Raw genomic sequence first — 27,969 nt, forward strand, 5'->3', positions numbered from 1 at the left:
CAGTCTCGGCTATGCCAGCTTAGCATTTCTTCTGCTTCTTTTCCTTCCGCACTGCCTCCTTTTTCTCCTACTTGGATCCTATGTGTACACTTACCCCAGTCTTCCGGGGTTCAAGTTCACACGCCTGGAGGCGATGCACAAAATCAAACTCTCAAGGCTTGACAGTCGATGCTGGTACAACTCATTGTCATGAGGAGTAAGGAAGGTCAGCAGGAGAGCTTCTTTTCTCAACTGCCCTCTGTGAAGATGGCCAGATAAGTCCATCTCACGTACATCACTTCCAGCTATGCAACTGTGGTAGCTGGAATTGCATATCTAGAGCTAGTGCTGCATCCTTGTCAGTAAACTCTCAGCTGGCACAAGCCTGGAGGAATTCGGTCTGCCCAAATCTTGACAGACACTGAGATCCATGTGGGTCCAATGAGCCACATCAACTCTGCATATATGCATTTGGTCAACCAAAATACGTGCATACAGTGCAGCCACCGCATTGGCTTGGCTTCGTCACATCAAAGCCATAGAAATTGGCAACTGATCTCCCTAGGCTTCACTCTGAGGATTCAGAGAGCGGAACAACAAGGGGTTGCATTTTGGGACCCTACAGAACATGTTCCAGATAGTGCACATAAGGGTGAGCTCCCACTAGATCTGGCGTTACAGGGGCTAAGGTAGAGTCCTTCACAAAGGAGTTCTCTGAGGCCAGTGTACATCTTTGATGGGTGCTGGTGACTAGCTATTAAGTGGTTGGGTGACTAGGCAGTTCTGCGGTGCTCTTTGGCCGGGTGATATGAGCCAGCCTGCTGTCTCTCTTTGTCCCAGGGGATTGTCAGGGAAGATTCCAGAAAGGAGAAAGGCCACAACATAAAATCCCATGGCTACGAATGTGTCTCCCCCTTAAATCCCACTGCAAAGAGAGTAATGATGGCTCAGCTTCACTCAGGGCTAGAGGGGTCCCTGGGGTGCACTAATGAAGGCCCTTTCCAGCCAGCCTCCGAATGTGGCTGGGAGCAGAGGGAGGATGAGGATGGGCAGGTGGGGAATCTGGGTCCAGGACTAGCTAAACGTCAATGAGCCCTGAGGCCAAAGGGACAGGAACAGGAAAGAATAACAAGGAAATGGAACAAGGGCTACATAAGAGGCTTTTCACCCAGCAGCATCTGTTCCTCTCACTCATTGCCTAACCATTTCCCTGATACTATCCCTTCATATCCCTAGCATTGGTTAGGCACGCATCCCTCCTGTGCGATAGGCAAGCTTTAGGGACCACATCTGAGGCCCAGAGATGTGCAGTGGCTATGCAAGTTCATAGGCCCCACAAGTATCAGAAGGGTAGTCAGGGTTCATCTGTATCAGCAAAAACAACAAGAAAGCCTGTGGCACCTTACAGACTAACAGATTTATTTGGGCATAAGCTTTGATGGGCAAAACCCCACTTTGTCAGGTGCATGATGCATTGTTGCATCTGATCAAGTGGATTTTTGCCCACAAAAACTAATTCCCAAATAAATATGTTAGTCATTAAGATGCCACAGGACTCCTCATTGTTTAGGCCTCACAGTAGCAAAACCTGGAAGAGAAGAACCCAGGAGTCCTGTTTGCCCTGATCTAAAGCCATTGGGAAATATCTTCCCTCACTGCCAACTCTTCCTTCTCCAGGTGCACTGAAGTCTGGATGAAAACATGGGTTCAACTGCAGACAAGGGATGGAATCATTAGCCTCACGTAACTTACACTTCACAAAGATGTCCTTCATTGCAGTTCTGTTCCCAGCAGGTGTCTGGGCTGCAACACCCACACTTTGGAAAAGAAGATCTCCTCCAAGCTCGTTGTTTGAGACTGGAATCTTGACATAGTTATTCTTTTATATTTATTGTACTAATTACAGATTCCAGCCACCAAACCTCATTCTGAGCTAGACAAGAAAGAAAGAGTCCCAAAAGGGTAGCCACCGTATTCTCGTGAAGTCGGTCTTACCCATGAAAGCTGATTATCGAATAAATAAATGTTAGTCTTTAAGGTGCTACAAGAAAGAAAGAATTTTGTATTAGACTCAGGAACTTAGACAAGCTTACACTTCAACTCCAAACACCTGTGCCTACACTTCACTCTTCCAAGTCACTGTCTGATTTGAGCAGCCCATCCCAGGGCCAACCAGGTCATTCTTCTGTGGAAAGAAAGAATGAGCAAAAGAAAAAATGCAAAATAGGCCAGCCTTACATTCCTACTGATGTATAGTAACAGAGAGGAAGCCGTGCTAGTCTATACACTATCAAAACAAAAAGCAGGCAAGTAGCACTTTAAAGACTAGCAAAATAGTTTATTAGGTGAGCTTTCGTGGGACAGACCCACTACAAGAGCAGTTCCTATATAACTTAACTGGGGGAGGTGGGGGCTGTTCACCAATATATGCAGGGCTGAATATTGTGCTGTATTTGTTCAAATATGCCCCTCCTCCCATCCCATTACACACAAATCTGTTTTTTCCCCAGGCTGTTCCCTTGAAGTAACACTGTTTTGTGCTGTGATGGTGTCACATCCAAGCAGGCTGTACAAATATAGGAACTGCCAGACTGCACCAGACAGAGAATCAGCAAGTTCACAGTCTTGTCTCCCACAGTGGCAATGCTAGCAGCATTTGAGAAAAGTGTAAACCTCTATTAGGGACAGTTGCGTAGGCCAGCACCTCTGGGAAAATGCCCTCCTGATCCCATGCAGATAGTGTTTGGCTTTAGCATGACAGCGTGCATCCCTTTGATATTCTGGTCTTGTCTAGTGTATTGGGCTATGTTCTGTGCTTCAAAGGTACCTTCTGGAGGGCAATTCCCCAGGCTTATCATGCTTTGGGTAAAAAAGCACTTCTGGTTTTCAAGATCAGTTGTCTAGTGAAGTTGTGAGATCTCCATCACTGGAGTTATTTAAGAGCAGGATAGAGAGACACTTATCAGGGACAGTCTAGAGACTCTGGCTGGTGCTTGGTCTTGCCGTGAGGGCAGGGCACTGGACTTGATGACCTCTCAAGGTCCCTTCCAGTTCTAGTGTTCTATGGTTCTATGGAGGGTGACATTTAGGCCCATGCAGATGTGGGAGACACGCTGTGCTCTTTCCTCTGAGGAAGAACTGAGCTTCATGATCCTGCTGGAGCAGAGGAGGCAGAAACCTGTGAGGATCCCATCATTTCACACATGACAGACTCACTGGCACTTTGTGCACAAGCTCGGTCACTTTCTATTTCTATAATTTAAAGTCCCATTGCAATTGGGGTGGACTCACAGCACCCTTCACTCTGGGTCCTGGAATTCTTGTGCAGTGTGCTCGGGTGCCATTAAACACAAACAGTCGCAGTCTTCCACCTCCAAGGAGCCAGTGTTTCAGGAGATGGGTGCGTTGATTCTTCCGTGCATGCCTTTCAGATTCACAGGGCAAGAGGAAGGTGAGACCCTCAGAGTGCCCAGGTTGCAGATCTTAGAGCATCACACTCACAGCTACGCAGTTATTGGTGGGGATGATTTTCTGCTTAAAGGTGAACATTTTCTTCAGCTCGCCGCGGAAGCGGTCATGCAGCCAGGCATAGAGGAAGGGGTTGCAACAGGAGGAGCTCATGGCGAACCAGTGGCAAAGCAGCTGGATGAGCAGGAAGTAGTCCTTGTTGATGAGATTGATGTCTATGTCACGGATGATGTTGAAGACGTGGATGGGGAGCCAGCAGACCCCAAAGGCAGCCACCACCAGCACAATGAGGCGGAAGATCTTCCTCTTCCTTACCCGGTCGAACTCAGCCTGGCTTTGTGTTGGGTGACCAGGCACCACATGGTTCTTCAACTTGACGGTGATGCAGAGGTACGAGAGGGAGACAGCTGAGAGGGGCAGGATGTAGGTGATGATCAGGGTACTGTAGGCATAGGCCAGGCGCTCCGTCTCCTCCTCCATCCAGAACTCCTCACAGATGACAAAGCCTTCCTTCTGGAACTCCACGTGGTATGTGTGGGCGATGGCTGGGGCCACCAGTGCACAGGACAGCAGCCAGATTCCACCCACCACGTACACACAGGTGGGGACAGAGATGCGTTTCTTCAGGGGGTGCACCGTGGCGTAGTACCTGGAAAGAGAAGGAGAAGGAAAGCAAAGGGGTGAGTCACAGCTCCTTCTGTGGCTCTCTCTTAAATAGCATTATCCCTCTGTTCCCTCTAATCTTTTTCCATCCCCAGGCAGATGTTTTCCATCCATGTGCAGAATAATTTTTTTGCATGTACTGACACATGTGAGAATGAGCACCACCAATAAAGAAAGGTGGAGCTGGAGAGTAAACAAATGGTCTGGTAACCAACTGCATGGGCAGAGTGGTCACTACCAGCCAGGCCTGCTGTTGTGGGGGCAGGATAAATAGGACAATTGCCCTGCAGCCCAATGATTCAAAATGGTCCAGGGCTGCCAGCTGCCACATTGCTACTCTGGTGGCAGCGGCAAGAGCCCAGGGCCTGTTAAATCACTGCAGGGTGTGCTCTAGGCAGCCCAAAGGGCTGGCCAAGGGAGAGGTGATGCAGTATGGTGCTGATGGCTAGTTGCCCCCCAGCACCGCCCCTCCTGACCAAGGCCACTCCCCTTTCAGAAACACAGAGTCAGGCTCCCCAAAACACACCTTGCCCAGGGGTCCAGCGAGCCTGTCGGCCTCACTGCCACCAGCCAAGCACATCCCTATTATGCTCCCAGAGAGTGAGACTTGCTCCCAGTGATGTATCGTGAGTAACATGGAGACCATCTTCTATTAATGTGCACATGCTCTGCTGCTGTCCTTGCACTCATGTATGTACAACAGCAGTGATGCTCTTTTCCCAGAATTGTCTCCCTGCTCCGCCTTTGAACTCTGCTCTTAGTTTTTCTCCAAGCCCCTGGTCTAGGTGTTTCAAGGTTTGTATGGGGTTGAAGTTTCCCTGCAGAGGCCAAACCCCTCTCCAAGAAGACTGCTGTGTTATGCATCTCTGAAATCCTCCTGATACAGCCCTAAAGGGCCCCATGTGGTGCCTAGGCTTTGTACTGGCTCCTCTTTACAGGGGGGCATTTCACCCACAATTGATGCACAGGGAAGCCGGTATGGAAGGAGATCATCATCCTCTACTAACTGCTATAGTCAGAGGAACATGGTTTCAAGGGTACAGCTCCCATCCATGTTATGAATCCTGGGGTACTGCACCACAGAGTTACGTGTACTGTATATTTGATCAGCTGCATTGATATTACCTGGGTTGAAGGAATGACAGGAAAAGGAAAGGCCAATCAGTATAGGATGCAGGTCTCTACAGATACAGAGATTGTCAGCTGGTTTCTCCTATTTATTTAACTCATCCCAGGGTACACAAACAAAAGGGCATTAGTGGATATTAAGTTAAAAATTAAATGAAATTTTTAAAAAAGCATCAATCTTCTACACTGATGAAAGGAGATTATAGTTAATGGGCTCTGTAGTAAACCTTTGGAACTTACCATCACAGGATATTACTAAGGCAAAGGGGTTGCATGAGTTAAGGAATAATTACAAGAACTATCAACCTTGTTTGCGGGTCTAAACTGAACAACTGATGATGTAATAAAAGCATTTCCAGCTCTAATATGTATTTATATAGACCTGTCCACTTGGGCAAAGTACATCTCCCCATGCATCCAGCACTGACAATCGTCAGAGACCAGCTATCAGATACATTGGGCTCTTGTTCTGTTGTAGTTCTACCTGCTTCATTTTAATCCCTCCATTGATAAACCACTTCATAACCAAGGGAAATCATTGTCAGTCAGCTAATCAGCAGCACCAGCAAATTCCAGGACTGAGCACAAAAGATTCAAAGGAGATTTTCCTCCTCTGCTCCAAGGCTGTCATTTTCCAGTTAGTCAAACGTTTAAGGGCTGCTTTTTCATGATTCATTAATGTGCCATTTCTATTGCATTAAATTCAGCCAAAAGGCCAGGCGTGAGGTGTCAAATCTGCAGGAAATGATACCCTTTCCATGCAAAAAAGCATCTAGTCCCAAAAAGCCGTAATTATCCCAGCTGAAGCACAGCCACTGAATTAACCTCTGGGAAAAAGCTTTTATTGCAGAAGAATGGAATAATGGAGGCTTTTCTTCTCTCCATCCTGAGGCCTTGTGTTGAACAGTGGGGGTCTCATTGTCTCCAGAAATTCCTGGCCTATCAGAATGTGCCTTCTCAACCACCCAACCAATCTGAATCAGACTGGGGAGCTTCTGGCAACATTTTTTTTTAAAAAAGAGAAAACAAAAAAGTCACTGAATTAATCTCTATTTTCCTTCACTCTGTGCATTGGACTGGTTTCCTCACTATTGCTTATGATTAAAGAGCTGAGCCTCCTGCTAGCCATTTTCAGTGAATGGAATTTGGTTTTCTGCAGCACCTTTCCCACACTGGGTGTTCAATAACGCAGGCTCAGCTACCCCCTGCATATCCCCATCTGTCTAGGTAGGGATGCACAGCCCACGTTTCATCTTGATGTTTGAACCTGTGTAACTGATTTTCATTCACATTCAGGAAGGCATATCTGTTCAAGACAGCCCTTAAGCATGTGTTGAGCTTTAAATATGTGCTTAGGTCCTTTTTAAGTCAATGAGACTTAAGCCCATGTTCAAAACTCAAGCACTTGGTTATGTGGTACCCTGGGTCAGGGCTGGAGAGAATTTTGGCTGAAATGGTCTAGCTGTGTTCCAACCTATATTTCAGCTAGCACAGTAATAAATAACCTCAATTAGATATGGTGCAGATTATCTATATTTTTAACTGAAAGATTTACCCAGCATTGCTCAGGCCCTTATCTCAACTAATTTTTGTTTCAACCCATGCAGCTTGGGAAGGGGAGTATGTCCCCCAGCCGGGGCAAATCCAGGTTCATTTGCCCCCTGTGCTCCACAGCCTGAGTGAGGAATGCAACAAATGGTGTATTTTCCCCATCTCCCTGACAAAAGGGAATAGCTAGCAATATTCCGGTATGAATCAGGGAGGGGGGCTTCAGCCCCCCATCATCCTGTCTAATAGGCCAGCTGGTGGTGGAAAGGTTGGGGCAGTCTTGGATGCGGGGGTCACCCTCAGCCAGCCCCTTTCACTTGCCTGGTGATTCTGTCTCTTTTTTCTACAGTTTTATGAGAAGCTCAAATATCTTGCAGATAGCAGACCTTTCTCCTGTTCTGTGCCCAGCTGCCCAAACAGCATCACAGCTGCCAGTTCCCTGTTTCTGGCCCCAGGCTGCTCCCCTGTGGTTATCATACGATATAACTGTCCCTGCTATCCATCCCATATACCCAGCTGCCCCCAAGTGGTCATAATATATCCCTTTCCCTTTTATGAAAAACAATCCCATTCCAGGCACATCCTATTTTCCTGGTACAACCAAACCCTCACCTGATTTTAAGTTCTGAGAAGAGGAAGCTGTATACCAAATATGAAGGAGTTCTTGAACAGACAGACAAACTCTCTTAAATATATAGTAGATTGTGACTTTTTTATCCCTTTACTTATATTTTATAACTAGATTGCACCAAACATTTGAGACTGGAGTGGAAAATAAGGACTGAAAAGAAGCATCTGAAGTTAAATGAATTTTGAGCAGAACAAGCTTTCACAGAAATTGTACTATTTTTCCTGAGCAACAATAGACCTAAGTTTGATGGATATTCATAAGATATTTTATCTAGATAGGAATGCAGGCTTGCATCTGTCACATGAACCTCCCAGAACAAAGATTCTGATCAATCTGCACCATGAAATGAGTGGGACGGCAGTTCACAGGCATTAGGCTTATAAAAGATGTGTGTTTCTGCTTCATTTTACACACTAGTAGCTCATTGAGATTGAGCATGCGCCTGTCTTTGCAAGATCAGAGCCTTACTCCTGATTCACCTCTCAGAAGTGCAAGGGACTTCTTTAATTCTCGTGTAAATGGGAGCTTTTGAACTGAATGGTATCCAATCATTGTGTTTCAAAGGTGATGCTTGACACAAAATGTGAAGGTTCTGTGACTTGCTCCAAGCATTTTAAAGGCTGTTCCATTTTGGATGCTCTTGAGCTGCAGTGTGGCCAGTTTCTCACAAAAGATACGTCTCTTTTGCAATGTAAGAGAGTGAAATTCTTCAGCTTCCTGCCATGCAAACAGCCAGCACAAAATCAGTAAACCACATAAGTTCTAAATAAGACTTTAAGGATTCATGTGGAACTCGGGCAGTAAATAGTCTTCAGATGATCTCTTTGCACATAGAAGAACCTCACCCTATCTGAGAGAGTGCCTTTGAAAATGAGAACTAAGGGTACGTCTGCACAGCAAAATTATTCCATAATAATTTATTCTGGAGTTATTACTCCAAAACAAGACACCACAGAACAATGTGTCTACGATACAGGGAAGCCCTGGAATAAGCAAACCTTATTCCGAAATAGTGTGTCTACACAGAATACAGCCTATTTTGGAATACAGCCATTGGACCCACTATGGCTTATTTCGAAATAGATTCCATTCCCTGTCTACACAGCCCCTGTTTGAAAGTAGGCACTGTTCCTCAAACAATGAGGTTTACCTATTTCAAAATAAAACATCCGCTATTTGAAATTATTTTGAAATAGCAGTTGCATTGTGTAGATGCTAGCAAAGTTATTTCAAAATAGGAGTCAATATTTCAAAATAACTTTGCTGTTTAGACATTCTCCTAAGTGTTTTAACTAAATTCTTCTGCTCCACCATAATTTCCTAACCCAGCATTTGAACTTAAGGGTACTGACAGATTTTGTAATTCCTGGGAAGATGCCCAAACTCACAAGAGTGGGGATGGAGGACCATTTACATAGAGGCCAGGTTTCATTGAACAACATGAGCCTAATTCACCATTTCAATCCATTCAATTCACCCAGAGTGACTAATTTAGAATGAGTGAAGTAAAATGTATGAAACACACATGACAGAGTGGTAACAAAGAGGTAGCCATGTTAGCCTGCACTCCAACAAAACAATTTCTGCTGTTTTGTTTTACATGACAGAGTGGTGAATCAGGCCTTACATAGATCAAAAAGATGCAGCCCTGAAGACAGCTGGTGATGGGAATGCAAGGAACATCTATGATAACAGAGACAGATATTTTCAGTAATAACATTTTCCATTCCAAGCGAATGTTGCTTTCTGGACCTTACGATGTACCAGGGGATGTTTTCAATGTTTTAGGGAAGGAAGGGAAGGAGTTCAAATTAGAGCTCTCTGAACACATTGCTGTAAGTGTGCAGTTTTCAAGGAGTTATGAAAGCTGTAGCTTCTTTCATCTGGATTCCCCTTTAAAATGGGGGAATAGCCCTATCCTAAATGCAACGAATAGAGTAACAACTTCAAAGCTTGATGGGAAAATAATTAGGCCAACCCTCCATGAGATAATGCAGAATCAGACCCTACAGCGCAGTTATCAATTATGTTTCAGTCCCCTTGATCAGGTTTCCAATGTTCCCCTGGCAGGTCGTCCTACATCCTAAGAGACCTCGCTGTCAGAGGATTCTTTCCTGCTAGTCCAGGCTAAATCTTCCCTTTCTTCGTCTAATCTGCCTTGCCTCCGCTGTGCCTGTTTTGTTCTGCCGGAAAATAAGTACTGTTTGCATTAAAGATGCTCCTGTATCTGGAGCTTCGTTTTTGGAATAGACTTGTTTCTTTCCATTCCCCACTGGAGCTGCAGGCAACATGAGCGTTGAAAAAAACATCCCTCCAAAACTGCCAGCCCAGCCCAGATCCCATGTCTGTGTCCATGTAGGAAGGGATCACTCCCATCAGAACAGTTTGTCTGGCACACGTTTGAATGGCATGGTATAAATAATCTGGAACTAAAGGAAAGGATGCCTAGTGCTCTGCAGAACCAGAAGTCAGGGACGTCATCATTTAGTGCCATGGTGTCCAACCAGTTCTGAAGCCTTGGCCACATTATTCTGAAAATATATTTATTGTTCAAGCCAACTAGCTGCACTCAGCCTGCCAAAGAGCCACATGTGGCTTGTGGCTAGCGTGGTGGATGCCCTGGATTTAGTAGAACTGAAATAGGAAAAAAAGGGGTAGGAAGTTCCTTCCCAAACTAACCACTCTTACATCTCCTGTCCCATGCCAGCTGCTTAGCCCTCCTGGTCAGGTGGAGGGATGTGGACTTTGCTAATTTTGCAATGCAGCTGGCCACAAGTTACAAGCCAGGGAAACACTTTCTGATCTCTGCCTGTTGGGAAAGAAGCACAGGACACAAATAGGCCTCACATGAAGAGAAGGGGATTGAGGAGCATATTCTTCTTGTGTTTGCTTCACAAATTGGAACCTTCTGACATGATGGCACTGGTTTAGTCTTCACCATGTCATAGCATTTTTCCGACCCTGATGAGACCCAAAGCCACAGGACAAAGTACAGAAGGCAGTAAAGAAATGGAATTGCTGTTTGCAATTATGTAGGTTCAGTTATTGGATCAGATTCTCACAACCACTGTTGCAGTAGCTCCAAGCAATTAAAAAGCTTATTAGTGGAAAGTCTTGTCTGGGCACAGAAGATATGTTTGGTCATGTCACCATCACACTATTAAACTTACATAGGTTTCCCACTTCTACACCAAGCAGACAGCATCGAATGAAAAAAGACATGCAGAGCTTAATTTAGGCTTAGTGGGCTCCACAGAGACTTCATGTCAATGCCCTCAATAACAAGCTCTTCTTCCAGCTGGGTCAGAAAATTGCTGTAACCCAACCTAAAGGCAACAGAGAGTTGGGTTCAAATCCCAGGCCTGGCACAGGGGAAGACAGGCTGTTTCTTTCTCATCCTAGACCAGAGGTGCGCAATTAGCAGCCCAGATGCAGTTCGCCAGGGTTAGCTGCTGGTGAGCTGCCAGATGCTTTATTGATCTGTGGGCATGTTGCTGTTCCTAGCCAATGGGAGCTGCAGGAAGTAATGTCCCAAGCTGCACCACTTTCCACAGTTCCATTGCCTGGGAATGGCACTCCACAGCCAACAGGAGCTGTGAGCAGCCATACCTGCAGACACGCAGATAAATAACATATCTGTCAGCCCAGCAGGGGCTAACCCTGGCAAACCTCCTCTGTCCATGGGCCACTCATTACACCTCATCCTCGAGTCTAGTTGTATCCATATAGCTGTAGTCCGCAGCTGGTATTTTCTGCTCAGTGGAAGCCCAGGACTGGGAAAGCTGCAGGTGCTGCTGCTCAGCAATGAGGTGCAACAACAGAACAGGGTGTGTGGGGAGCACATCAGGACTGAGTCTCTCCTCTGTAGGAGAGTCTCAGAGAGGTCACTGTGTTACTCTCTAGCTTCACAAATAACAAGCAGTCCTGTAGCACCTTAAGGACTAACACATGTATGGGGTCATAAGCTTTCATGAGTAAAACCCGCTTCCTGATATTATATCTGGGGAAGTCGGTCTTATCCATGAAAGTTCATTACCTAATACATTTATTCATCTTCAAGGTGCTATAGGACTGCTTGCCTCCTAAAGGAATTTTTTTAGGTTGACTTTACCAGGTGGAAATCAGTGGTCCTTCTAATTTTTTCAATCCATGTGCAGAATGAATTTTGTTATGTGCACCAAAGCTTGTGCTGATGTGCACCATCAGTAAAAGCACATGCTGCTGGTGGAGGGCACTATGCTAATCAGCTGGGTGGCATTTGAATTTCTCCTGGGAGGCTACTTAAATGCTCAGCTTAGAGCGAACATTGGGCCAAAGGATTAGCAAACAGTGAGTGAACACATCACCAGGAGGGACAGCACGGAGATTCTGCCTTTCTGCCTCCTGAGGCTAGTTTTGTTTCATCTCTCTGAGGAGGATTAATTTCCATTTGGTGCCTTTATAATCTTCTTGTTGATATGATCAGCTAATGCTGCTGTTTGCATAGTGCAGACAGCGTATTCAATGCTGAACAAGACACAAAGAGGAGGACAGGTGTCTTACCTCCTCCTGCGCATACAAACAATTGAATAGATGTGCTAGAGATTATTCAATGAACATAAAAATCTCAGGCAAGACCTCCAGGTGGCATAAACCAACATCACTTCACTGGAGTGACATGGCTGAGGATCTGTCCTTGTCTCCGTATAAGAGTATATCTGTGCCACAGAAAAGGCATTCTCTAAGGCTATGTTAACACAGCCCTGTTGCTAAAAGTCAGACTGTGTAAACACTGTGGCTACAGTTATATTAGCTAGTTTTGTTGACAAAACTCGGGGAGCATCTACACACAAAATGCATTTTGTTAACAGAAGCTGTCTACAAAAAAGGTGTCAAGACACTCTGGGGGCCCTTTTGTCAAGAGAGTAGATCAAACAATTGATCCGCTTTTATGTGTAGATGCGATCTATCAACACATAAACCTGTAAGTTATCATTTTAACCTCCCTGCACATTCATTAACGAATTTAAAAATAGCCATTCTTCTGCAAAAGAATTTTACCACAAATTACAGGGGGTGACATCTGAATTTATAAATTCAACACCTTTAACCTTGGCAGGAACAGAAATCTGAACTGGCTTATGTGTTACAAGAGCAATTTCCCCACCTTTGATATTCACAGGAATGAGACACATGCAATTCAATTTGCTTCATGAACTGGTCCTACTAATAACAGGTAACTTCCTCCTTTCCCCCTCCCATGCTATATGCTGGATTCTTTCTCCCCCACTCCATTTTCATCTGATTTAGTGGGTATTGCCCACAAAAGCTCATGACCTAATTCATTTGTCGGTCTCTAAGGTGCCACAAGACTGCTTGTTATTTGCAAAGTTACAGACTAACACTGCTACTCTTTTGAAACTTCCTACTAAAACGGGCAACCCTGAACCATGAGGTGAAAGCTGGAGCTGGTTGGCTGTTGGCAACTCTGGTGTTCTGTGCTAGAATTCAGAGCAATAGAAGCTGTCTCCTGGAGTCTGCTAGGAATGATGCCGTGCATTGTTAAAACATTGTTGCTGGTACCATATATGCTAGCTTTGATGCTGAATGACTACTCACTTTGCCTTTGGTGTAGCAGAGTCTCATGAATCTTCATCTGGTCCCTAGCCTGCAGGCTGGGAAGTCTGCCTGGGAACTGCCAAGAGTGAGAGCTGATTTGCTTTGATGAGACCATGGGAAACTCGGCCACACCCATGATAGGTGGTCATCTGGCTAACTAAAATCATGCTGGATTACGGATGTTGCCAGATGAGAGAGTGCCAGACAAGAGAGGTGCAACCTTTCTTGAAATAGAAACCATGAGGAGTCCTGGGATGGCTCTTAAAGATTAACACGTTTATTGGGGCGTAAGCTTTGGTGGGCTGCAGCTCAGTTTGTCAGAGGATACAGCCCACAAAAGCTTATGCCCTAATAAATGTCTCAGTCTTTAAGGTGCCCCAGGATGCCTCATTGTTTTTCCTGAACCAGACTAACATGGCTATATCTCTGTTTCTTGAAAGAGAATTCCTGTCCTTCCGCGGTGCTCAACATGCAGAGTGCTTTTCATAACCTGGATGTAAGTGTTTCAATGAGAGCAGAGAATTTTTAAAAATCTGTCTCCAGCTGCAGGTGCTATATGCTTGAAAATGTGTTCCTAAACACCAGTGAAAGTCTGACCCTCTGACTTGCCCACAGTTCCCAACAGTGGCAGATCTTAGAGCTCTCAATAGACACATTTGATAAACAGCATTCAAATCGATTAATAAAACTAAATCAAACAGTCCCTTCACTACTCTAGGCCTCAATTTCCTTAATCTGCAAAATGGGGATAATAAATCATGACCATCCTCATTACAATGTAGTGAGGGTTATTGTAGTAACATTTGTCCATTTGAAGATGAAAAGTGTTATGTGAGGGCAAATAAATTTTATTTCTTGCCCATACATCACACACATCTCAGTGATCCATTTTCTGTGCAAAAACCTGAACATTTTTTATGCATTTGCTGAAAATCATTTTTCACAGTGAGTCAAGCAAAACTGCAAAACAAGACCTATGTTCCAGTGCAATGAAAAGCCACTGCTCAGCAAATATTTGTTTCATGAAAAGCTAAATTCTGAGAATGCAAGATAAGCAGCAGGGAAATTGCAAAGGTTTCTTAGTGAAATTTAATTAAAAGATTTGCAGTTTTGAGGCTAAAAAACCATACTAAAAATTGCCCCCACCCACACCAAATAAGAGAAAACCATCATTTCCAGATAGCAGGTTGGGAGTAACAGTTACCTGTCTACAGCGATAGCTGTGAGGGTGAAGACAGACACATAGACTGTCATAGGCTGCATCAGGAACACAAAGTAACACAAGAACTTCCCAAAGATCCAGCCCTGTGGGTTGAAGGCGTAGGCCAGGGTAAAGGGAACACACGTCGCACACATCAGCATGTCTGAGAAAGCCAAGTTGCCAATGAAGAAGTTGGTGACATTGTGCATCTTCTTGGTCCTGCAGATGACGTAGAGGAGGAGATAGTTGCCAAAGATACCTATGAGCACCACCAGGGTGTAGCAGGGTATGATGAGAGGCTTGAAGGACTGGATCAACTGGACTCCTGTAAACTGAGAGCTGGAATTGGAGCTGTTCTTGAGGATGATCTCGTATAAGCTGTCATTGGTTGGGAACTTGTCCCAATGCCCAATTGGTTCCATGAGTTAAAGTCAACAGAGAAACAAGCTTAGACGAGAGCAGAAGGGGTCAGCATTAGCTACCTTCATTACAGGGGCTTAACCATGACTCCATTTATTTGCAGTTTACAGACATGGTTAACAACCCATGTCTGTGTCATTTATGATTGAGTCTGTTCTGTGGGCATCTCTTCTGGCTGGAGCAGGAGACACTTCCAGGCAGGTCAAGAGTGGCTTGTTACCCTGATTCAGTGCCTCAGCTCATACTCATCTATGTTTGAGTATCCCTGTGTGAACAGTTATTGAGGTGCTACCTGCTGATACTCTTCTCTGTTCCGTAATTCACAGGTCACACCCTGAGGGCTGAACTGAGATATCTTCATGGCACATCAATTTTCACTTAATGTTTATGCTCCCACTGCATACTGAGGGCAATTCAGTTCCCCTCAGCCCTGTCATTCAGCCTCCTTGTTCTCTGTCTCCTTTGTCTCCAACGGTTGCTCAGAATTTTTTCCCTGTTTCATTTTCCTGGATTGACTGGAAGGTCTGGGAAGTGATTTGTTCTACAGGTTCCTGGGAAAGAAGATGGGGAAAAATGGAGGTTTAGGAGAGGAGGGATTCAGATAAATAAGACATTTCCAAGAAGACAGAGCTAGACGCCAAACTTAGGATTTGGAGAAAAAGGACAGAAATCGGTGGACACAGAATTAGATTCAGGCTTGGAAACAAATCCCTCAAAGTCACCCTCACCATTCAGGTCCTTCTTTACCCTTCTCTGTCTGGGAGTTTTGGCTGCCCAGTGCACAGCCACAAGGACAGAGCATTCAAGCCAGTAAAGTTGATGCCATGAGAACTTCTGCTTTACATTACGCAGGGATGTATACAACTCATTGCCAGAGACCTCTCACGCCTCCATAAGTAGGAGACAATTAATGGATTCCTGCTGTTATTGAGAATGCACACACACAAGTGCTTTCCCAACTCAGCAGGCTTTATTATGTTCTTAAAATATACAAAAGCATTGAGAGTTGCAGCTCAAATTATTTTTCAGTCTGACCTAATCTCCTAATGCCTAATCTCCCATTCTTTTATGAAAAAGTGAGCTTTCTAATACAGGTAGCTCTTTTTTTCCTTTCCTGAAGCCCTTAATTTCTTTCTCAGCTCGTATTACACTCTATAAACTCCTACAGGAAAGTCTTATCTAATTTAATAGAACCAAAAAAGAAATTACACTTTCTATAGATTGTAGAAAATGTCTTACAGAAATAAATAAAGAATTCTATCCCTGCTGTAAGTATCACAGAGGTAGCCGTGTTAGTCTGTAGCTTCGAGAGCAACACGAAGTCTTGTGGCACCTTATAGACTAACAGATATTTTGGAGCGTAAGCTCTCGTGGGCAAAGAACTGCTTCATCAGACGCGTCTGATGAAGCGGGTCTTTGCCCACGAAAGCTTATGCTCCAAAATATCTGTTAGTCTATAAGGTGCCACAAGTCTTCTTGGTGTTTATCCATGCTATAGAATTCCATAGGATGACTCAAAAAATGCTATAGAAAGCTTGGTAGACTCTGTCAAATTGACTAGATATTTTAGGTTAATTTCTACTGTTTTCAAATATATGCAGGAGCCACGTGAGATGCTGTTCATATGGAAGATGTATTCAAAACAAAAATACATTATTACAGGCAATTGTAAAGTATTATTTTTGTGAAACTGTATCAGCTTAATGCATTTTACATCACAGACTTATCCTCAAGCCTTCCCATTCTGCTCCCAAATGAGCTTCCAGATGCAAACAGTAGAAAGGGACTAGCTGTCTCAATAAAACAATGAAGCCTCCTTCAAATTATTTTGCGTAGGAGCCTTGGCTTCTTCTGAGAAGTTGCCAAACAGCAAAACAATACCATCTGAGCCGCCTATACTTTCAGTGCACTTGGAGCATTTTTACAATGAGCGACCAGTGGTCAGGAATTAAGTAACCTCTACAATGCAATAGCAACTAACTATCGGATAGGTACGTTTCTTGCTCACTAGTTGAGTTAGACACACAGCACACTGAAAAGAAAAAGGGAAATCTGCATCTCCATTTGGGCTGAATATTCCATCTGTAAAGGCAAATAAGAGAACTCTTGCATGCTCTACTGACCTGGTGCAGAGGAAGGTCTAGGTGGAAAGGCACTCAGGAGCTGTGTTAGTTCCTGGAGGGGCTTATAGATCAGAGAGAGGAAGAGAATTCAGACTGCTCTCTGATCCTTTCAGGCTCTGTATTCCAACTATGTTCACCTCTGTGTGCTGAACTCACCGAGAGCCATGCTCTCACTCCCCCCACTGGCTGCTGCATCTCTCTGCTCCTTCCCAGAAATGCATTGAGGAGAACCAGTATGAGGCTCTTCTGGCACAACTGTCATTCAATTAGAAGGAAGTAACTCCTCTGAAGCCAACAGCTGAGGGAAAATTTCTTGATGGTGCAGACAGCCCAGAGGTGGCAAAGGCTGACATCTCACTGGCCCTTCCTGGCTGTGCTTTACTGGTGCCAGGACTCCCCAGGGCAGCACTAGGTTTAGCAGTTCAGAGCCCCAGCCCCGCCGGGCCGGGCCAGCCCAAGGGCTTTTGGCACCCAAGGCAAACTGTGACTTTGATGCTGTCCACTGCTCCCCTCCCCTGTTCAATATAGAGAAAAACGAGACGTCTAGAATGAAAAGTCCCCTTTGTTTACTTGTCATTTTAAATGAGCAATGTAAAAATTCATATTTTTATCAATGTTTTCCTACTTTTCATTAATCCTATCACAATTGTACTGTATAGGGTAAACTGCCCAGGAGCTGACCTGTTAGCTGTTTTCAGTTGTACACAAAGTTTCTGGTCAGTGCTATAAATAGGGTAACCATCTGTTTCATTTTTACTGGGACAGTCCACTATGTAAGCTGTCTCACAGATGTCCCAAGCATTTTTAAGAAAATGCGCAAATTGTCCATATTTTACAGGACTCCTCTTTCCTGGCACCTGGTGTTTCAGGGCAGCAGCCTCCACTGGGAGCCCTGTGGCAGGGCAGCTGTCCAGGTCCCTGGTGCCTCATACCTTGGGACAGAAGCCCCCACTGCCAAGGAGTTCCTCCATGGGGTGGCTGTCCTGTTCCCTGGTACCCTGTGCTTTGGGGCCACAGCTCCTGCTGCAGGGGAGCTCCTCCATGGGGGAGCTACCCCATTCTGCAGCTGCCCATGGCAGCAGCCCCTACTGCTGGTGAGCTCCACCACAGGTCAGCTGCCTCATTCCCTGGCAGCCCACACCTTGGGGAGGCAGCTCCTGCTGTAGGGAAGCTCCTTTGTGGGAAGACTGCCCCATTCCCTGGGCCCCCTTGCCAGGAAACTGAGGATCCCCTATTCCCAGCACTCCCCTGCCAGGAGGCTGCATGCCCCAGTCCTCTGCTCCACTTCATCTGGAGGCTGCAGAGTCTCTCTCCCTCGTGCCTCACTATGTGGCAGCAGCCCCCATTGCCAAGGAGCCCTGACATGGGACACAGCACCCCATTCTCAGAGGCTTGTGTCCCACATTTGCCATAGAGCAATGTGGTCACCCTAGCTACAAAGACTTGCATTTCAAGTTGTAACTCTCTTCCTTCCAAAGGAACTGATTTCTGGGAAGCAGATGGAAATTTTTATTCCTTGCTAATGAAAGATGTCTGGTTTCGAGTTGTAACCCTTTTGCACTGGGCCATCAATTGGAACACAGTAGAACAGCTGTTGCAGGTTGCTGGCTGACTAAGCAGTGAGCAACACTGAGTCAACTGTGTGACTGCCCAGTGCTGAGCTCTGAGAATGACTGAACTGCCAGACCCCATCCTCAGGCAGTAAACCCAGGTGACGCTCTTTTGAAGCTCCAATGTGACACTTTGTGACTGTATTCATGTGCACAGCTCTGGTCCACAATGTGAAATAAATAATATAAGTTAACTTCCAACATGGCAATGATGCCCCTCGTTGTTAGCTTCAGGTGAGACTACCAATCAGTGCCACGCACAGACACTTCTCTATGAAGGACCTCACCGAGACTAGTTCTGCCTCCCCCATGTCATGTAGGACACCAACCTGCAGCCGCTAACACCTAGAACTGACATTTCTGAACTGGATGTGAATTGGTAACCTCAGATTACAAGGCCCTTCTGAATTCCCTGAGCCATCCAGCTCACCTGTTTGCTTGCTGTGGTTGTTGCAGTTTTGTTTCCATGGCAGTGAGTATCTTCTGTTAATTACTGTCCTGTTGCCATGGTTATCACAAAGTGCTCTGTGACGGGCCCATGCAAGACTTAGCTTGGACTTCACAAACACCTAAACATGGGCATGGGAGAGGAGAAACACATGGAGCTGGAGGCACCTGAGATCACCTCTGGACCAAAGCTGCAGCAAGCGGCCCAAAGCTTCCATCCAGACATCTCTAACCCCACAGGTGGAGCTGGCGCTGAGATGGGGGAGGGCTCTCAGTGGATCCTTATGGGGCATGTGGCCATTGCACGATATAATATTAACATCAGCTTTGCAGCCAGAAGCTTTCGAGTCAGTCCCGGCTCTGCCACCGACTCGGTAGCTTTGCTAAAGCCACTTCATATCTCCAGTTTCCACAGCTGCAAACCAGAGACCATAAAATTAATCTTCCATACAGGGCGTTTAGCTGTCAGTCCCCCCTACAGATATCTGCCTCCCTCCCCTCATGGAAATTCAGCCCCCATCTATCCCAGGTGTTACACTGGGGCCCATCAGTCCTGAGCACCAGGTATAATAGGCAGGTGAAGGCAGTGCCTTCCCCAACTGCCAGCCCGACCCTGCCCACACTCAGTCCCCAGCCTCTGCCCCCTCCAGTGTATCTCCCCTGGGCTGCCTGGGATTCAGCCCCACCAAGGCTGGGACCATGCTGCCAGCTCTGCAGAGGCTGGGATTGGGTGCTGCTTGCTCTCCTCCCACCATGCTCCAGCCGGAACCAGGGCAGGCTGGAGCCACACGCTGCCTTCCCTTTCCCCTGTGCTGTTGGGCTGGCATGGAGGAAAGGCTGAGGGAATGAACTGCTTGATGGGGTATAGGTGGCCTGCCTGTACAGTCTGGGGGGCACTTGCCTCCCACAGGGCCCTGGGCAGCAGGGGCAGGCCTTCATGGGCAGGGGGCCTCAGGCCACAGGGGCAAGGCTGGGGGCTTGCCAGATGCCCATGCCATCAGTTTAGTATCTGAGTGCCTCCTGTAGGTTAGAAAACCAGCCCATCCATGGCCTCTCTTCCTCCCTTGCTCACTGGCAAGGTGCAGACTAAGGGGTTGCTCACTGGATCCTTGGTGGTTACTCAGTAATGGGGATGTCTTCCTGTCACCCTCCTGTTTGTGAGTCCGCTGATGGCTGATCAGCCTGATTCTGGAGCTGCTGGTCTTATCACAGAAACGACAGGTGTTAGTAGCTGTTGGAGGGGTGCCAGGCAGTTTTTAATACTCTTTCCTCCTTCTCCACTTCTCCTTGTACGCGTTGCAGCTGGACCTCTCAGACTGTGCCACCCCCTCATGAATTACCACTCTCCACTGGGGACAGTCCTGGGCAAGGTTCTCCCCAGAGTCAACACGGATAATGCACTTTTTCATGTGTGCCTTCAGCACGTCCCTGTATCACTTCCTCTGGCCCCCAATCCTTTGATATACTGGTGGAGTGCTGGTGTGAGCTCCTATGGGCAGTCCTGGGCAAACTGGTGGGGTCTCTGTTTAGCTCTGAATGCAAAGCAGTTCATAGGTGGTTTATGCCAGCTGGCAATGGGTTCCACAGACTAAGCCAAGAGCTGGGGGTGGGCCACTCCCCTGCCCCAGCCGTTCTAGCTGACCCAGGCGGTAGGGCAACGGTGCCTTAGTTAGCCCTTGCAGAGAAGAAAGGTGCTAGATTGGCACCAAGTCTTATTCATTTATTTGCTTTTCCTGTCAGAGTGAGGCTGGGGAGGAAAGTCTCACCCTTTAATTAATCTTCCTAAACAGAGTTTGTTTTGTTTCCTTTTTTAAAGCAATGACGTGCTCAAAGCCAGGCTGGGCACCTGCAACTCCACACGTCAGAAACCTGGAGATCAGCTGGGGGGGATGGAACACAGAAAACCAACTGGGGCAACACTTGAGAAATCAACAAGGGGTGTGTGATAGGTCCTCGCTTCTGAGTCGTAACATGCCCTAGCTGGGGGAGTTACATGAGACTCCTCTAGCTGGGGGGAACAGCCCCAGGGGACACAGGGAACAAGTTGGCAGCCTGAGAAGGAGGATCTCCAGCTTAGCTTTCTCTCACTCTCCTCATTGTTCTTTCTCTGTATTGCACCCAAGTGTCTACACTAGGCAGGTAAGTTGATTGCAGATATGCAATTCTAGCTATGAGATTTGCATAGCTAGAATCTACTTATCTCTAATCAACTTACCTGGCTGACTGCATGGAGGGAGGTGAATGGGAAAATTTCTCCCATCGACCTCCCTCACTCCTGACAATATTGAGGAGTACAGGGCCAACTGTTGACTCCAAATAGTTCAATTTCCTGCTTCCCCCACCAGGCATGTGAAATTGAACTCTGGAAGATCACCCCTAACCAGGTTGATGTTCCTGGTAGTGTAGACATACCCCGAGTGTCCCCACTGAGATCACCCCCACCCCCATGCTACACAATGTGCAGGCAGGCTGGAAGAGGCATTCCTTGACCCCAAAGTGTTCCTGGCCCAGATAGACAAGGTAGATGAAAGGTGAAAAAAAGCAGGGAGTGTTGTCTCTCTTTTGCAGCTAAAGAATAGGGGCCCAGGGAACATATTGCCCAGGGTCACATGTCAGGCAGACGAAGAGCCAGGAATGGAACCCAAATGTCCTTTGGGTGGATCTTTCCATTAGGAGCATCACTGCAATTTGTTCCTGTGTTTCCAAGAGGAAATATTGCCGAATTTCATTTCTGTGAGCAATCCCGGGGGCTGCTTTGGCTCTGAGTCCCAATTCAGGGCCAGTTTTTTCCCCCCTCAAACATTTTTCACAGACATTAAATTCATTTTCCCCACAAGCTCCACTCTTGTCACTCCTGTTTCACTGTGCCATGAGTGAAACAGGGCTGTAGGACAGGGGATCCATATAGAATGGGGGAGTTAATTTAGTGTATTATTTAATCTTCTTGCTGCCTCCCCATCACAACCTGACTCACAAAAGGATGTGGCTTGCAAACACTGAGCACCTCTGTATGTCTAAAAATACCAGTGGGAGAAGCTTCATAACCTCAAATGCACTAATTACCAGTTTCCAGCTGATAGCATTGGCCCATGAAGGAGGCACTATGGCCTTCAGCTAACATAATTTCCTCCAATGCACCCGTCCCTCTCAACACTGGGCTTTTTATTGCTGAGAAGTATTTTCAGACACACACAGGTCACAGCAGAATAAGATCAGCAGAGCTCTGCAAATCTGCAGATATCCACATCCACGGCTGCAGGTGCAGATAGCCACAGCTCAGTTTTGCAGATGCAGATATGGCTGCGGATATCAATTTACTATCCACACCAGCCTCTAAGGATCAGGCCCCACATGCCATCGTGCTATCTCCCAGAACAATCAGAGTCCATCCAGCTTTAGACAGTTATTTGCCACCCTACCTGTACGACTTCAAAAAAGTTAATGAGTAAAAACAAACCCACCCATGTCACAAGCCCCTAATGGTCCTAGCAAACTGGGGCTCTAGTGAGATGCTGTTGCTGAAATGAAATGTAGGTCTTTACCATGAGGTTCGATGCAGGCACTGCCCAGAACGCAACCTGGTCATAAATCAAAGGATTACTGTATCTGGTTCAGATTATTTCTCTCTTGCATTCCCAGAGCTTTGGCACGAATATTCAGTGTGTTTGAGCAATCTGCATTTAGCGGGTTAGTGTTCAACAGTGACATGGGCATTCAACATTTGTGATGCTCTGGGCCTGTTTAGTCCATCCTAAGTAACGCAAGAGGGGGTTTTAAATAACCCAGACTAATGTAATGATGGGCCCTCTCACCAGCTGTACAAAACCCATTGCTGGCCTCAGCCCCATATTTTGGCTGGGATTCCTAGGTCTGGTCACAAAACCGATAAAAAATCATCAGTCTGTCTCCCTGGGTTCCTCTTCAGCAAGATGCACTTTTACAAGTGCCAGGAGTTTGTCAGTGGGTGTCTCTGGATCCTTCGGGCGAGCTATAGAACTGCTGTTTCGAGTCTGCCTGTGGGCAGCTACCTCAGCAACAAGAACAGTTTTGCTGCCTGCTGTTTATTTGCTGAATAATAACGAAAGTGCACGTCCGCACAAGCTCTGAGCTCGTCTCCTGATTCAGCAGAGACCGTATGGAGGAGAAACTTCCAGCAAGAAGAGAGCACTAAAGGGGACCTGATTTCCTTCTCCTTATTTGGTGCCACTCAGGGGAAGGAAATGGTAATTCCCTTGGTTGGTGGGGGCTTGAGAGCACAGGAGTAATGAGGATTTGAGGAAAATGCTGACAACTTTCCCCATCTCCTGTTAACTAGAGCTGGCTCAGATTATTTTCAGGAAAAGTTTTTCAGCCAGCCAATGCCAATTCCTCAGAACAGGAGCTTTTAACAGGAAAAGGTTGTTTTGGACAAATTTTTCAACTCAAAACATTTTTTTAAAAAAGCCTTGAAAGCACCAAAGCATTTTACTTTGACTTTAAAAAAAATTCCACTCTTATTGTCACAGCAACTTTCTGCTTAGAAATTTAATTATTGTTAATTATTGTTAAAATTAAGCCTGGGCAGATCCCAAAGTGAAACAATTTGATTGACCGGAACTGAAAAAACTATTAGATGTTTGGTTCGTGAAAGTTTGAGAGTTTGACTTTTCATCCTGATTCAAGACGGGTTCTCACGGTCTCCCTGCTTCCCAGGGCTCAGCATCACATCTGGTTGCTCAGAGTGTAATCACCAGCTTCCCCTAGCAAGTTCTTAACTCCTCCTCTTTCCCCTAGCACCAGTGTTCCCTGTAAGCAGAGCACTTGGGCAGCTGCCCAGGAGAAATTCAGGTGGCACCCAGCTGATTAGCAGAGCATCACAGCCATGCACAGCCTGCAGCATGTGTTTCTCTGGGTGGTGCACATATGCACATGCCTCAGTGCATGTAAAAAGTTTATTCCACTCACGGATGGAAAAGATTAGCGGGAACACTGCTGTCCTGGTCTCGCAAATAAAAGTGATCTAAACAAACCCCTCATCATAGCTTCCCGGGTGCCATCACCCAGGAGTCATTTCAAAGCATCACACTGCAGGGCACATTACCTACCATCGCTGTGCTGCTTTCCCCCTTGTATATTACAGTTCTGAGAGGGGACTGCAGGCTCCTCAGCCAGCCCTGACCCAGCGGAGCTGTTCCAGAACGTCTCCCAGCAAAATGAGTTACGGCTCCCTGCAAACATCACTGCCCTGTAATTCCCCCACTCGGCATCGGCTCACCTCATAGCTCCTCCTACAGTGAGCACTGCTTAGTGCTGGGGCTGTTATGCAACCCCCTCGTGTAACATTTACAACTGTGCTTTAGCTGGCTCTGAGGGGGTCTCTGTGCTTCTACTAGGGTGTGTGCCCCTGTATCCCTCACAACATGGCCGCCGTTCATTGCAAGCCTGTGCCAGTGCCTCTCTATGCAAGCTCCCAAAAACAGCTGCTTCAGTTCCCACCCCAGCCTTTGGGAAGAAGTATCTCATTTCCCAGAGCGTTCTCCGTTAGCATGCACATGGTAAAGGTAAAAACATAACTGCAGGCAAGCCAAACAAGCACAATTCTTCCCTGTATCTGTCACCATGGGATACAGGATGGAGCAGAAGCATCAGCACTCCTGGGTCCTATCCCTGCCTCCACCCCTGTCTTGCTATGGGTCTAGCAAATTAGGACAGAGACACAGAAAGCCTTCTGAGTGGTTTATCTGACAGCAATTGCTGGTGAGGAGGAAAAACTTTAAGGCTCAACTGATGTTTATGTTCATTGTAACACATGAGTTCTTTATTCTCAACCAGCAGGAAGACACCTGAGTGTTTGAACACATATGGTCACTCTGGGAGAGAGCTCTGAGGGGGAATATGCCACTCAGCTCCATCTTACTACTTTCCCGTCCACCCCACTTCTATTTTACACACCACATTCTCAGCCCAGCACCTAGCAACAAGAGTCTCACCAGGGTGTGTCTGCAAGTGGAAGCTGGTGCACAATAAACGAGGTGCAGATTTAAGGTGTATTAGCTACTGAATACTGCTGCCTCCAGGCAGAGACACTTACCACACAATAAAACTGTCCTTGGCAGCAGCTCAAGGCTGCAGGGAGGTGTAGGCAGGTTACATGTCTTCTTTTTAAAAAGTGAGGCCTGACTCAAAAAGTTTGCTCACCCGCTGCTCTATGCACTCACCACACATCCAACGGAACTTAGACCTGTAAGTGTGTGATGTGGTTCTGAACTCTGTGGTTCTTACCCTTGAATCCATGTTCCCTCCAATTTTTCCCATCCAGGGGCTGAATGTATTTTGTTATGTGCATTGAGGCATGTGTGATGTGCAGCACCAGTCAAAACACAGGCTGCTGGCCATGGATGCTCTGCTATCAGCAGGACGGCACATGAATGTCTTCTGGGTGCCACCCAAGTGCTCACCTTACAGAGAACCCTGCCTAGGATGCATAGTAAGCTGAAATCAGACATTTCTCTATCTTTTTTCCCAGCCAAAACTGTTTCCCAACAATGACCTGAATCTGCTTCTTTGATGGAGAAAAAAATTATCAGAACATCTCCCCTCCCACAGCTCTGCTCCAAACCTATCTGCTCAGCTGTGATCTGCACTGCTTTGGGCAGGGCTACATGGGAACACAAAGAGCGTGCGGGGGAGAGATACCTTGCCAAATTGAAGGAAGACGCATCACACAGTCAGACCCTCTTGCAAGGAAACTCCTGGGAATTGCACCAGCTCCTGCGATGCAGCAGAAGGTTAATTACATGAGATGACATCTCTCCCGCGAGCAACTAAGCACTTATGTGAATTGCTGCAATTACAATCCATTTCAGTGGCTGCTATGTGGCAATAATAGTACGAGTCTGAATGGCTGGTATAGGGCAAGACAAAGGAGCGTGTTACTCACAAACGCTGATGGGCCATGGTAAGTCAGGCAACAGATGGAGCAGAGGGGAAAAGGGACACTGGTAGGTTGCACACTCCCTCTGCTGCTGGGAGCAGTGAGCAGCAGTCTGCTGCAGCACTCGAGGTGTGGGCGGCTCATTCATCCTCCCCCTAGAAAAATATAAACATAAGATCCAACCCCAAGCTCTCAGCTGAACACCTCACAGCCTCTCACCCAGGCAGGCCCAGGAAAGAAGCTGCAGGACAGAGGCTGGACATGATGGCTTCTTTTCAGAGGGGGGGCAGTGTTCATCTGTTTCAGCAGACGCAATGAGGAGTCCCCCAGCCCCTTAGAAACTAACATTTATTTGGAACCCAGAGACGTGGATCTTACTCATGAAAGCTCAGTATCTAATAAATAAATGTCTTAGTCTTTAAGGTGCTACAGGACTGCTTGTTTTTGTGAAGCTGCCGACTAACACGATCACCCCACTGAGGCTATTTATTTGGGCATCTGCTTTCCTGGGGTGGAGCCCACTTCATCTGCAGCACTGGCTAGGAGAGAGATCTCCCAACACTCATGCTGCTGGAGGTAAACCACCTCCATGAGGAGAGTAGCCCACAGCCCTGGGAGCCTATTTACACTGGCACTTTTGTATCTTGCTGTGCATGGAGGGAGGGTTTGCTCCCGGAGTGAGAAAGTTACAGCGCAGTGCAGTGCAGTGGCAGTGTGGCCAAGCCCCCAGCAGCAGCTGACTTTCAAGGGTGAAATGCTATCCGTTAGGGTGGGGCTATGCATACTGAAAGGGCCAGGGTTTCCTGCATGGGGCAGAGGTGGAAGCCATGTGCTAGCCCAAAAGAAAGATTATTTTCTTTCCAGCATAGCAATAAATATTCAAAGCTCCTAACTGGAGCAACAGCTTTCCATCTTTTCCCTGTTCATTACTGCTACCATCTGGCTCATTCCCATCCCACAGAGATGCAGAATCGCAAACAAGCTGGTGAATGCTAGACTGAGGCCTCCAGGAAGTCAAGAGAGATGCTATTTTGGAGAACAAAACAGAACAGGGAAAATATCTTTTTGGATGCCTGTCTGTGCATCAGGGAAAGTGCATTAGCCGAACTAGCAAACGATCAAGCACTTGAAGGAGAAAGGGGCTGTCTGGGGTGGAGCAGCTACCATGCACTGCTGCCGGCTACTCATGCAGAAACCACAGTACCTTTGAAAAGTTGGCTCTGATTTATTTCCCATAAACCATATGCAGCACTGACAGCCCATCCTAACCAAGGGCTAATAGGGGACCTGTCTGAAGGGGAATCTCTCTTCAGAGCAGATGCAAAATCCTGCATGGCAAGCAGCACCCTGGGCAGCTGAGCCAGCACCAAAACCCCTGGGCCTTGGAGACTCAGTGTTGCTGAAGGGATCTTCCAAGACACAGGCATGGTTTGCTAGGACTTAACCCCACTGTTGCCCATTCTCTGTTGAGGCTGGGGAAAAGCCAGGATGGCCTACTGCCAGCATGGCTTATCCACCCTAGAGCCGCTTAGTCATTGCTATTGTCAAGGTCCGCATGGCAGCAGGTTGCCGAGGGCAACCATCTGTACTCCAGGAGCTGCCATGGCAATAGGAATTTAGAGTTGCAGGAGATTGTAAGGTAATAATGCTGCCACCCATCACTGTTCCATGAACACATGGCATTGGAGTAGCCACTTCCTACTCCCCTCCTACTTATTCATCAGAAATAATTATGAGAAATGGCAATTAAGGAACACTTGTAACCACAGGTTAATTGCCGGAGATGAGAGCTTATACATCACTGCTGTGCACCGGCCACACTGTTAATAGGCAGCGATGGAATAAAGCCATCTCCCAGCTAACCCCAGACTGATTGCAGCGGGTATGCACCAGAGATGGAAATCAGAAATCACCCATGGGTGCATCAGCCCACCGTACTGGTGCAATCAGCCATAGTCCGTCATAAGCAATTGTGGGTCATTAACACTCAATGAAACACGCCAGGTTGACAGAAGAAACCGTAGAAGGAGTCAGGAGATTTGGCCAGTTCAGCCCAGCACAGAGAACCTGTGTCACGCAATCAAAGCAGGGAGATAAAACTATCATTGCATTGGTTTAGATCTGAGCTGTGCCAGGTCCCATTGATTTGTGGTTCTTGTTCACTCTGTGGAGCAAGAAAAAGCGCTCCAGGCTTTCTACACCCAGGACCCTGGTTTTACCATGGGGCAGGGGAGTCAGAG

The 27,969-nt window shown here is 46.7% G+C and overlaps 2 protein-coding genes across 2 annotated transcripts in view; both read right to left on the reverse strand.

The window, feature by feature from the left end:
* Window positions 1-3,455: 3,455 nt before the first annotated feature.
* On the reverse strand, window positions 3,456-14,638 carry LOC142004128 (prolactin-releasing peptide receptor-like). The gene is made up of 2 exons (XM_074981563.1): window positions 14,220-14,638; window positions 3,456-4,156 (listed from the first exon to the last, which is right to left on the reverse strand). Exons 1-2 carry the CDS (start codon window positions 14,636-14,638, stop codon window positions 3,463-3,465), a joined length of 1,113 nt encoding a protein of 370 aa, XP_074837664.1. The 3' UTR covers window positions 3,456-3,462.
* Window positions 4,017-27,969, reverse strand: part of GOT1L1 (glutamic-oxaloacetic transaminase 1 like 1) — a 49,672-nt gene continuing 25,719 nt past the window's right edge. The window contains exon 15 of the mRNA XM_074981705.1: window positions 4,017-4,096. The gene's annotated coding sequence lies outside the window, so the exon portion shown is untranslated. The remainder of the gene's footprint in view (window positions 4,097-27,969) is intronic.

The sequence above is a fragment of the Carettochelys insculpta genome, chromosome 31 (genome assembly GCF_033958435.1).
Source record: "Carettochelys insculpta isolate YL-2023 chromosome 31, ASM3395843v1, whole genome shotgun sequence".
NCBI lineage: Eukaryota > Metazoa > Chordata > Testudines > Carettochelyidae > Carettochelys > Carettochelys insculpta.